This window comes from Enoplosus armatus, chromosome 13 (assembly GCF_043641665.1).
Source record: "Enoplosus armatus isolate fEnoArm2 chromosome 13, fEnoArm2.hap1, whole genome shotgun sequence".
Taxonomy (NCBI): Eukaryota; Metazoa; Chordata; class Actinopteri; order Centrarchiformes; family Enoplosidae; genus Enoplosus; species Enoplosus armatus.
The window spans coordinates 20,117,599-20,130,016 of NC_092192.1; the positions used below are offsets into that span (position 1 = coordinate 20,117,599).

General features: G+C 41.2%; 1 protein-coding gene across 2 annotated transcripts in view; it reads left to right on the forward strand.

Moving 5' to 3' along the window:
• Positions 1–11,776: 11,776 nt before the first annotated feature.
• The window catches only part of med13a (mediator complex subunit 13a), a 68,869-nt gene continuing 68,227 nt past the window's right edge, over positions 11,777–12,418 (forward strand). For both annotated transcript variants that reach the window (XM_070916851.1, XM_070916852.1), the window contains exon 1: positions 11,777–11,899. In XM_070916851.1, coding sequence (XP_070772952.1) covers positions 11,834–11,899 — 66 coding nt within the window. In that variant the 5' untranslated portion in view covers positions 11,777–11,833. The remainder of the gene's footprint in view (positions 11,900–12,418) is intronic.

Here is a 12,418-nt window from a genome sequence, read left to right on the forward strand (position 1 = left end):
CTTGTTCCATGTTCCCTCCAAAAGGTGTGTTTACAGTAATCACTTCCAGTGCACGCTGGAATTCATTTTATTCTTGCAGTGTGCATTGATTTGAGTGCAGCCTGACTCACTGGCTGTTATAAAAGTAATTGCATGCAAGATTGTCAGAAAATGTCTACTTGTCCTAAAAAAGAGTCTTCATAGAACTCTAAGAGCATTTCCCCTAAATTATTTAGCACTTGCACTGTTCCTCTGAGGTTCCTTCATCTATGTCTATAGGGAAGTAAAATCTACATCCTCCTGACAGTATAAACCAATATATAATATGCACTGCCCCACCACACTCACAGATTCAATATCCCTGTAGAGAGCTAAGTGTTACACATCATCCATTAGAAAGTCTAACAAAGCAAAGTCTAACACAGTTTCCCTCAGTACTGGTCTGATTTAACACCAATACTGGGCTTTTTTTCTCCACTGAGCTTGTCTCAAGGTCAGTTTCTGTTCTGTGAAGGGTTAATCATGAGCTGACTCTCCGCTGGAGCTCACCCTGATGAACGCAGGTAGTGGGCATCCAGCTTGCATGGCCTCCCCGCTGTGACTGATGGTTGGAGAAACATGGAAATTGCATTCACAGGCTCAGTGGGAGCTGCTTTTCTCCTCCCTGTTGTTCTGATCCCACAAGGTCTGCAGTTAAAGCCGACCTGTTAGCTTCAAAAGTCTAGTTAAATGGTGCCTAAAATAGCTGCTTTTGTTGCTTTCATCCAGTCCTCACCAAAAGTTGTACATAATGTATGTTGATGAGCAAAAGCTTTTCATTCATGTTTTGATACTCCATATAATTGGTGATTAAATTGTTGTGGGCGTGGCCTATTTTACATCTCACATCTTCACATTTTCAATACATTGTGCAATTGCAACCACATCTGGGTGGCACATGTAAACTGTGTATCAACTCTGAGTGACCCCGCAAAATTTTATGCCATTGCATCTACAGGTGGCGCTACAACATGATGTATTTATATGGCCACAACTCAGTAGTTCTTAGTTTGACTAACTTGAAGTTTGCACAGTTCAACCTTGTACAAAGCCCTAATGTTCACAGACAGGATGTAAAAATCATGTGGCCATCTGCCAGTCATCATTTTCTGTGTAAATGTGTATGTTGACGCAGACTACACATTTCTAAACGTTTTTCAAATATTTAAATGTTCAATTTCTTTATTTTTAATTTTGTTAGTTTAGCTGTAATTTTACTGTCTGTAGTCTCTAAAATGTGCAAATAAAATGACATTTCTTTGTAGGTTTTATTCATGTAATGGTTCAGTTCTGTTTATGTTGAATTAAGTCTTATTTTAAAAGCCTAATGAAGCTTTTTCAGTGCTCTGATGGAAACTTTCATGATGGGACTAAGTACAAGGTTCATGATGTTGGTCTGTAAAATAGTTTTCATGGAAAATAATTACCAAAATACATATTTTTCAGAGCACTTTTTGCTTTAACTTCCACTCTACCATGCGTTACATGGAGGAAGGCAGGGGTGCTGTGACGTTGTTGTTGGTCAGGGTTAAAAGGCCACAGAGCGGCACAGAAGTGAACCACCTCCCACCCCTCATTCATCCTCCACTAAGGCCACCTCTGACTCATCAAGTCAAACATGGCCATGAATCAGAGAGAAAAGGCCAGAGTGAATGCTGTGTGCACTGTATGTGTATGTGTGTGTGTGTGTGTGTGTGTGTGTGTGTGTGTGGGTAGTGGGTGGAGGTGCCAGGAGTACAATAAAAGGTTTTAATATGTCCTCAAAACCACATCAACACAGAGCCTCTGTGGCTGATACTACGGATGTTTATCTCTAATCAATATGAACACAAAGAGATTACAGCAGAGTCTTATCATCTGTCATCTATTATAGTGTGGCTCCAGTAAATATACTGTTGCTGTCTGCGCTACATGTTGTCGGGGGTAAAACCTGCAGGAGTCAACTGACTGAGCAGCTTTCAGGTTTCGGTGGCAGTGGTCCAGTGAAAGCTGCGGTGATGATGATGAAGCGAACTCAGCCGGCTGTGCCCTTCCCAGGCTTTCTAAGTGGTATCATGAAAGCACTCGAACATGTAAGGGCATATCTGATTTGCAAACCAAATACCCTCAGCCAAAACGGTCTCTTTCAGTTGTTCACAAGTGGAGTATATTAAAGAACCATTTCACACTAAATTACACCACTTACAGTATGTATACACGCATTTTTGCAGCTGCCACAAGCTGCAGATAAACTGACAGAGTGATAAGTTAAACATGTCTCTTTCGATCTTCCGTCGTCTTGAGATCAGGGTGCCGAAAGCTTTAAAAAGGAGAGTGTTGCTGCCGTAAACATGCTGTAATTTCCATGCGCTGCTTCTTTCATACATCAATTGAAAGTACACATGATCAAGGTGGACAATTTGAAAACATGCATGCAAATGTGTCTGCCTTTTTTCACACGAACACTGTTATTGTTAAAATAATGATATGAGACAATGCGACCAAGCTGAGGCTCTGAGTTTATGTCGAGTAAATCCCGTGCAGTGCAGGCAATGGTGCAAGCTGATCACACGCATTACAGTATGCCAACCATATTGCCCCTCAGAACAAGACACTCTACACAGTAAATGTAAGACACAGATGCAGACATGCATAATGTATGAGTGTAGAGCAAGTGTTCACATTGTGATGTGAATGTGCCATGTTGAGAGTATTTATGGCATCTTGCACCGTGAATAATGACTCACACACATGTACGTACACACACACACACACACACATTTGCATGTACATTGATGCACGCACGCCTGCAGACACACACACACACACACACACACACACTGAGCAATCAAGTCTCTGCAGGCAGTGCAGGCGGGGGTCTTCTCGGCAGCTTCTAACCTGTGTCAAACTACCTGCTTGGCTTGCACTGAGCCAGTAAGACATGTACGCTATATTGTCGCATGCATTAATAGAAATGTACACTACAGTCCAGTGTCAGTTCTAGTTAGTGTTAATAATGAGAAGTCATTACTATGCTGTTCTTTACATCCAGAACAGATTTAGTGTACTGCATCTATTGATCGCGGCGCAGAGGAGATACTGTACCTGGCAGCATTCTCTATCGGGACGAGACTGTTTACAGAGGCTTTGGATGCTGCACTTGTTAAACTTATTGATCAATGACTAGCATGTTCAAATAAACCCTTCTCATGAATATTGACCCACGTCCCATAAAATGTTGATGAGTGTGCTGTGTTGGATCCTTGGGTGTGTGTTTTTGTTTGTTTCCTGTGACTGCATGGATGGATGGAGGTCTTTTTGAAATGTATTTACATCCGTGTTACAATCTGATGTGAATAGTCTAAAAGTCATTATTTACCTGAATGAAAAGAAAACAAACAGTAAAACTGAATTTTAGTTAGTCATAGTTTTGATACGATTAGAGCAGGATGTGGAAACACCGTAATGGAACTTCACTTCTTTTCACATTTTATTCATCATTTAATGGTTCATTGGTTTGTATTTATTCAAAATGTCATCTTCATTTACAGACCTGATGAATCCTGAGGTATACCTGAATTTCTGGTGAATTTTCATTCATGCAGCAGAGCTTTCACTGAGATCATTGAAACTTCAAACATAATGTGACTAAGCAAACAACAATCAGAAATAAAGCTTTAATAATGGTTATTATGCATATCGTCAGTCAAATTGAATCAAACGTAGAATTATAAATGTTTCAATCAGATATCCAAAAAGAGAGAGGGAGAAATTCCTCTCATGTCTTGTGTAAATTAACTAGTTTATAGAATGTTTATATACATTTCATAGATATATATGTAAGATATAGGAGGATTATTCAAATTAGTTGAAATATTACAGTTGTTTTAGGGAAATAATATTATCGGTTAATATTAGGAGTAGGACAGTTTTGTAGTATTTTATTTATTTCACATGATGTAGACTTTGATTAGACAAGTATGAGGGCTCCTAATATTTTATTAATCATGAACAGACTCTTCATCAGGCTCTAAATGACTGGATTGACTGAAGTGGACCCCACTTGTTTCACAACGTACTTGTGAGTTGACTCGACTTGGCCGTTCAGACTTTGACATTTATGAGCTGGAAATTGAATTGAGACTCAGACCTCATGAGTTAAGTGACTCAAACAGGGGTTGTTGTGTCTCACATCTGTTGTTTGTTTGAAATAGTGCTTGGCGATATCCATCAGTCACAGTGCCACTTTTAATTTACACGTTTCTGCAAGTGTTGCATTTTTCCAGCGTGATCAACTAATGTAATGAGCTCAGTGCAGGAAGCTAAGGGGCGAGGTTGGAGATGGAGACGCTGATGGGGCAATGAAATCCTATCATGAGGACTGGAGGCCTGCTGGGTGGTAAACGGGCCTCTATCAATCAGCTGAGGAGGAGGAGAGGAGAGCACATGGGCTCTGGAGCCTCCTCCATCCCACACACAGCCTCCAATTAAACAATTAGGGGCCGAGGCTGCTCTAATTGGAAACATGGCTGGTCCTTCTGCACAAGGGCCTCCACTACATCAACAGCCCTTCAGCCACCCTACTCCATGCCACTGAGCTTGCCCTTGAGTTGAACTCTAACATCCCTATTGCTCTCTGTCTCATTGCCCCCTCCTGCTCCTTCTCTCCCTCTCTGTCTGCTTGTCTCTCTCTCTCTCTCTCTCTCTCTCCCTCTGTTTCTGTTTCTAATTGCAGCAGTCCATATGGATGCTGAGAAAACTGCAGTGTCTGCAAACCTGGATGCATTTCCTGTGGCTGCTGTGTCCTTTATTATGGCACGAGCTGCCGTAATCCAAGAGTGAGGATTCAGGGTTGTATGCAGCATCTTAGTGTACATGACACTGGATGTAGCCTCTTGAATGTTAGAGTCTTTTAAATTTAATTTCTGTATTTTCCAAGATAGAAACTATCAATATTGTTGTGTGTTTTGGAAAAATAATTCCACATTGAAGCATACATTGTAAACCCTCATAACACAGTGTGAATACTGCTTCCTCGGATGTGGCCCGTCCCTCCAGTGTCACTGTGAAGAAAATGACAAAGCACCATGTCACAGAGGAATGCCGGGCATGTTGTAGCCAGTCACCCAGGTCAGCCTCCTGACAGCGGGCCAGTTTTATGGTTTTGCTGACTGCTGCTTTTGATGGTGTAATTGTGACAATGATCTCATTCTCTCCCTCTCTCTGCCTGGTCTCAAGGAGCTCTGTGCTCAGCCCTCTTCCCAGCGACAGGCAGTCAGGAGGGAGAGGTGGGGGTGCACATTTCATTAGCTTTCAATTCATATTGAAGTTATTAATCCCATGCTGGTTCTGCAGGGTGGAAGGCTGCTTAAGAAGGGGGAAAATATCTTCAATATAGACACCTTTTCCTCCATCTGCTTGCAATGTGTGTGCAAAAGTGTATGAAAGAGGAGGGCGGGGAGGGGGGGAGGTAAGGAACCAAGAAGGCGGGAAAGGAGAGGGAGAATAACAACGACAGCCTAACAACAAGGGCTTGTGAAAAGACTGCAGCGGGAAAAAGTGTGTCAGATCATTTACCAGCGGGGATGCACGACTTCGTCTTTTTAAAGGCAGCAGCCCTGCAGAAAGGCTCTTGTCTAGTCAGCACTGCAACAAAGGCACAGCTATGGCTTTATTTGTGCGCCTGGAATGTTCCTGGGCGCACAGGGGGCAGCACCCGAACAACTAACCCTCAGCTCCATCAAGGGAGGGAACATGGCGCTAACCTCAGCCAGACCTCACCCCAGATAGAGAAGCAAAGCATTGTTGCAACAACTGAGCTGACAAGCACTTCACACCATTTAACTACAGACGTGACTCAACAAAGAGCCTCTCTCTGCCTAACTGCCTCTGAATAACACTGTTTGACGTCGTTCTGAAGAGACTCATGTCGTAGCACACTGGTCCGGTTACAAAGCCGGTTGTGGAGTTGGATTTGAGCAGGTGTCAGCTGACAAAGAACTGAAGTTTATCCATCCCCTGTGAAGACGGTTTACAAGCAGACAGCCAGTTATTTTTTCATGCTATAATGATTACCAGGAGACTTTTTCTTTCTGGTTCACAATCTGCTTTGCCTGACCCCTCACTCAGCGAGCCTTTACACACTCCAGCCCGGCTGCTCAGATGGAGGCTGAGGGCACGGAGCCAGCCTCTCTGCATCCTCAGCACTCTGCAGCCCTCTCAAGCTAATGACGAGGGGGCTGCTCCCACTTTTTCATACGAAGAACTCTCAATTTGGCATTTCTGTGCTTGTGTATGTATGTGGGAGGGGCTGGGAGGTTCCCATTCAAGTTTAGGCAGTGTCAACTCTTTTTCCAGTGGCAGCAGAATGGGCTGCGTTTTCTGCCTATTAAAAACTTGTTCTTGTCTCACACCACAAGTTTAGAACCTGCTGATTTGGGTGTTGCCTTTACAAACCTCATAACCTCATTAGACCTTTTTTCCTGCACAACTCGCACTTGCCAATCAGAGATCAGACCATCCCAGCAAAACACCTACTGAACCCTCAGGCCTCCAGCTCACACCCCCAGCCATCAGTGCCAGATAATCCATTTCATTCATTAAATTAATATCAGGTTTCTAGACAGGGTTCCTTGATGGGTTTTTCTACTTCGAGGTTTACAAGCCGTTCAAAGGTTTATTCTGTAGGGATCATCAAGAAGAGATGACTGCATCTTAAATGTCATAAATGTCTTGAATCCCACAGAATAAAAGTGGGATTTCCCTATTGGAGCTTGTATGAGTGCAAGAGTTCTGCACCTCCTGTAGATATTACTCACATTTACGTAAGCTAAAATAATAACTGTATTTATGGTGAACACAATGAAATAGTGCCATAATGACGTAGTGATCATTTTATATTCATTTTATATCCTGGTGACCGCAAACTCTATACTGTCTGTATTCGAGCCAAGCATAAGCCAATTAAATGCTGTGCATGATCTCTGTTTCCATCAATTCACTGGTCAACTTTTATTTTCATTGCCTGGCTGACTAGCCAACTGCGTCATTATGTTTTATGTTGCAGTACAAGTAAGATTTACTCTACTTTCCTAGATGCAACTTCATCAGCCGACTCTAGAACTGCTTTTATTTATACTTCTCATTTTCCTTCCTTTTCAAAGTAAATTTCTTAGTCCAGTAACACACTGTGGCTATGTCACAGACAAGCTGACCAGTACATTATTTACTTTTGTCAATTACAAAAGGGCTAATTACCATCTCCAGAATATGAACCAAATACAGTAAGTACTTGAATCTCATGCACTTTTATATTTCGGATCAGTCTCGTGGCTCTTAAAACATTATATTATTGTAATTCAAGCACAACCCTGGCTCTCAAGATGTTTTTATCCCACATTTTAATAACTTTGCAGTCAGGGCCAAGTGCAATTATGTGAGTAAATGAATGGAATAAGTGCTTGTTCTCATTATTTTCAAAAGCTCTCCTCAATCCATCTTTGCAGACTAGGTTTGTGGGTGCTTGGGAAAAAAAAGGTCAATAGGCAGTGTGTATATGTTTGTGTGTGTGTGAGAGAGAGAGAGAGGGGAAAGCAAAGAGCGCATATCTCTGTGTGCTTTAACATGGGGGTTGGGAGGAGGGCTACTTTATTTGAACATGGCACGCTTGTTGACCCTTTTCATAACTACTCCTCCTCTGCAGAGGCCAACAATTGGATATTACCACTTAGCCTCTGTAAACACAAGTTATGCTGTTGAACTATGGACCTCAGAGCCACGTTCTTAACTGCTGGATGCCTCAGCTGTGTCTGCCAGCGAAGGCAAAAGCCTTTTTCCTGTCTGGGTGGTCAATTTTATTGATTTACAGAAAGCTTTTCAAATATGTCACGTGATTCCTGTGATCTTTCAGTAGCAGCGCTGTTCGTCCTGTCTCTTTACCCTGAGTCTAAGGTCATAGGACACATGCACATACACACACATACAAACACACAAATGAGAGGCTCTATTCTCACCTTGAGTGTGACTATTTTAGCATGTTGAATGAATACCGAGTCTAATTTTCCGTCCGACACGTTCAAGTTTTTCGGTCTTATCTGACCACAGGCACTCGTTAAATTCAGCCCATGTTCTCTGTCTGGCAAAATCTCTGATTTATTATTCACTTTCTTGTGCAGGATTTAGTCACACAACAGTGAGACAGGGCCCTCCGGCAAAATGCTCCTATAGCACAATGGCAGGGACCACAGAGCATGTCAAATCAAATGTCAAAAGAGCAGTTGGCCAACTCCAAACTATCTTACACTTTCATTTCCCCAATATTGTTGAGTGCTGTCGGGGTAGAATATATATGACAGAATGTCTCTGTGGGACTGAGATAAGAGGGAGCCGGAGATAAGTGAGAGAAAACCATCACCAGATATGATGGCAATCTGATATTCACATTAGTTACTCTGCTATGACAACTATGCTCATCGGCTGTGCTATTAGATGTTTTTCTCTGTTTAACAATCTCATACAGATGGTATCATGCCACAATTGTTTTTTTTTTCGTATCAAGGAGAGTGATGATAAAGCGTGGGAAGCACCGAATGTGAGATTCTCATTCATTCCTATGGGAAGATTTAAGGTTGAGGAAGCCGCTCAATCCTTTGGGATCAGATGAAAGTCACAAAGCCACTAATGTCTTCCAAGGGCCTTGGAGACCGCACAATACAAGCACCAAACTCTTGTTTTACGTTGTGTTTATAATGAGTTTAAAGTGTTTGCATAATTAATATATCAATGCTGGATCACATCTCTCAGATCTGGAATATTTCCTGTGTTTTTTCATGTGAGGGACAGATGCTTCTTTGACTTGGGAGAAGGGTGGACTAGTTATAGAATGAACAAACACTGTGTGTTGACAACGGAAGAAATAGTGGAAGAGAAAGTTGCCTTCAGGTGTCCACGTCGTTTTTATCCTCTGCAGTACAGCTGCTTTTTGCCCCCAGGACCTGCTGTCATCACCACCTTTATAGCCCGGTTTTTCCAGCTCTCACTTTCAGCATCGCAAACAAGAAATGTTACTTATGATTCTATGTTATTGTCGGCACAGAAGAAAAGAACTGTCACAGATTATAGCACAGCTCTGATGTCTGGACACAATCAGATATTATACAGCTTGTTTACTTAAGAATACTAATAAAAATAACGGTTTAGAATGCTGGGATTACATGGCAAAGGATATTACTAGAACTGCTAAATAAAAGTTGCACTTTAAGGGATAGTAATTGTTCATTAGCGAATCACTGGATAACAGGATAAATAATATTTATAATAATAATATTACTAAAGACAGCTTACGCTGTATTATAATTAGGAGGCATTGCACAATGATGGGACAAGGACTTGTTAAAAACTCATTATTAATATTGCATAAACCTACAGCGCTCACACTTGGAAATAGAGGAAGTAATATTCTGGCTGGGAGTGCGCCTTGGGGTAAAAATGGAAGGGAAATTCTGTTGGCTGAATTTAGTTAAAATCCCTCAGTTGCCTGAAAAAGTGATTGTTTTTTTTCTTTTTGGTTCAAATAATGGTTTGTACAAAGAGAGACAGTGATGGAAGAATTTGTTAAACTTTTTTACATGACAGTGCCTGACAATGTTGCATCACAATATTGTGTGTACAGTGTAATCCATAATAATCATTCATCCACAGTAAAAGGATTTGATTCATTGTTGAAATTATCTATACATGTCAGCTCCAATAGCACTGACTGTAACAAGTATTTGCATGCACAGCTTACAGAGAAAAACTCCTATACCCGGTGGTAACGCAAATTCAAGTGGCCACAGAGGCCCTCTGAAATCTGTCAGCCTCAAGCTTAATGGAGCCTACAGTACACACAAGCCAAAAGAGGGGGGGGGGGGTTGATTTTGATTTTGTTTGGTTTATTTCTCTTACAAGCTGTAATTGAAGCCCTTTTGGTTTGGCCCAACACCAGCTTGGATGCTGATTGTATGACATCAGAGGTACAGCACTCAATTGTGCAATGTTTTTGCAATATTTTGGAAGAATTATATGTATAACTGAACTCATTCCAGAGCAAAATATCATGGAGCTTAATGATACCCAACTGTTTGGTTTGTGTAAGAAATTATTTAGCAGGAAATGCTGGCTGCAGCCAAAACCTGCAAAAATAAAAAATGAAGATAATATCCTGAAGACAGCTGTTTTTTGTTGTGCATAACAGTTACAGTCAAAAACGTGGATGAGTTGCAACCTGAAAAAAATACTCTGGTGTTACTCTGAAATGGTTTTATTTGTCCTCATCTAAAACAACATGGAAATAAAGTGTGTGCGTTTCAGCCATGCTGAGGTTTTATAACAAAGTGTCATAACTGTGTCACAGTCAGTGTTTAGTCAAGAATAAAATTGGTTTGGCCTTTGGGTTTACTAATTATTAAACTGTTGCCTGTTGTGCCACTTTTTAATGTTCTCTCTTTGACTTTGAATTTGTATAATTAATTACCGTGCCCCTTTATTTGATTTATCTTTGACCGTAATGTATTTCTGTCCTTTTCTGTACAAGTCAACAAGTATATTTTTTAAATGTATATGTTGAAGTGTTCTCGGTATGTCCTCATGATGTGATTGCTTCTTAAGTGTTCTTCCTTCTGCACCTAATAAATGTTTGACTTTAAGGCTTTCATTATCTCGCTCAAGCCACATTCTGTGAAATTGGGGTCAAGTCGAGTGTATTTGATTGAAAAACAGAACAAAAACAAAGGGCGCATCAATGCATCTTGGTTGCACATTTCAATTGCAAGTGCAACATCACATGCGCTAGGTGGTGCACTGTGTAAGTGAGCAAGTTTATAGGGTTTGATCATTGGTAACAAAATCTGTTGCTCAGTAGCGCCACTCGCGCTGGGCTAGCGGCAATACCTATCTGTCTTGTGTTATTACAGCCCTCATGACCACGACAGTGTCAAGGTAGCCATACTATAACACGGAACGCCTTGTCAGGACTATCAAAATAAAACGCGCACCGAGAGTAACCTGTTGCAGCATCTTTTTTGGGGCCTAAAGTACCTAAAGGACATCAAATTTATTATTCTTTAATTCAATCTTTATAACAATTTTAGGTTGTCCTGAAGCTACGTTCTCAGCATTAGTCATAGTAGGAAATAACATAATTCTTTACTTTTACTTTGCCGGAAATGTTGCCTACTTTCTGATTTGTGTTTGGCTGTGTTCGGTTAGCTTGACAAAGCTTTGACCACGAATGAGCCAATAGGCTGTGGAAGGCAGAGTTGTCCCTGTGGCCGCCATTAAAGAAAGGAATCCATGAATTCAAATGGAAACCAACAGGAACCGAGGCTGAAAAAATGATCGAAATAACCGTTAAAATATAGGCTGATGCCAGATTTCGAGAGGTTTTTACAGGATGTATTTCGTTTTTAGACTAATTTTTGCGATGGAGGAGTAAGAGAGGACGTTTTTATTTTTTTAAGCAGAGACCGTTTTAGGGCTAAGGGGGAGGGGGAGAGTTGCTTCTTTGCTCTCCTTTTCTTTTTGTTTTATGAACATTTTTCGCTTCCTTTAATTTGTTTTCACTGTGTGCTTTTGAGATGTCTACATAAAGACCACACAGTGTCTTTTATCCGCTTTTTAGCTCCGGCGGGGGAACTGCAATCGGAAGGTTGTTGAATTAACTATCCTCCAGCCAAATGTTACAAAAAATATTTCTCGTTGATTAAGCCTGCACATCATAGAAAACACAAATTCGCAAATTGTTCTTTATTTCCCGGGAAGTGAAATGATGGAGAGTTGGATCTCGCAGTGAAGAAGGATGAGTTCTTGTTATGTACCAAACGGGGCCAGCTTGGAGGATTGCCATTCCAATCTATTCTGTCTGGTAAGAGATTTAAAACTAAAGGAAAGCAGCCATTTTTAACTAGCTGAACAGGGGCTAAGCTAACGTTAGCCACACAGGCATCAGTTGATAGGAGCTTAGCTAGGCTTACGGCCCTGTCGAGCTGACATCATTTCAGGACAACAAGGTATCCTAGTTCGGTAATGTTACTGTGCTCCCTAGTTTTAACACCTTGTCACTTAGTTATAATGGTCTGTCTGCTGTAAAATTCTTTCCGCAACATTTCCGTTTTTCTCTTCGCAAACCAACCACTCAAGGTGAACGCCACTCGCTTGTTAAGCTTCATTTACTACATTTCTCAGGACAGACTCAGCAACAAAACGCCTGTTAGCAAAATAACTGTTGTGCATTTTACTGCCAAAAGCACGACTGTGCTCCCCGATGAGTTCGTCGGTGTAGCACTTACTCCCATTCGCATCAGCAGCTTGTTTATTATTAACTTGCTATCTCGTTCTCATTACATTTCCAACTATGTTTTTATCAAGTGGGTGACCCGTAAAC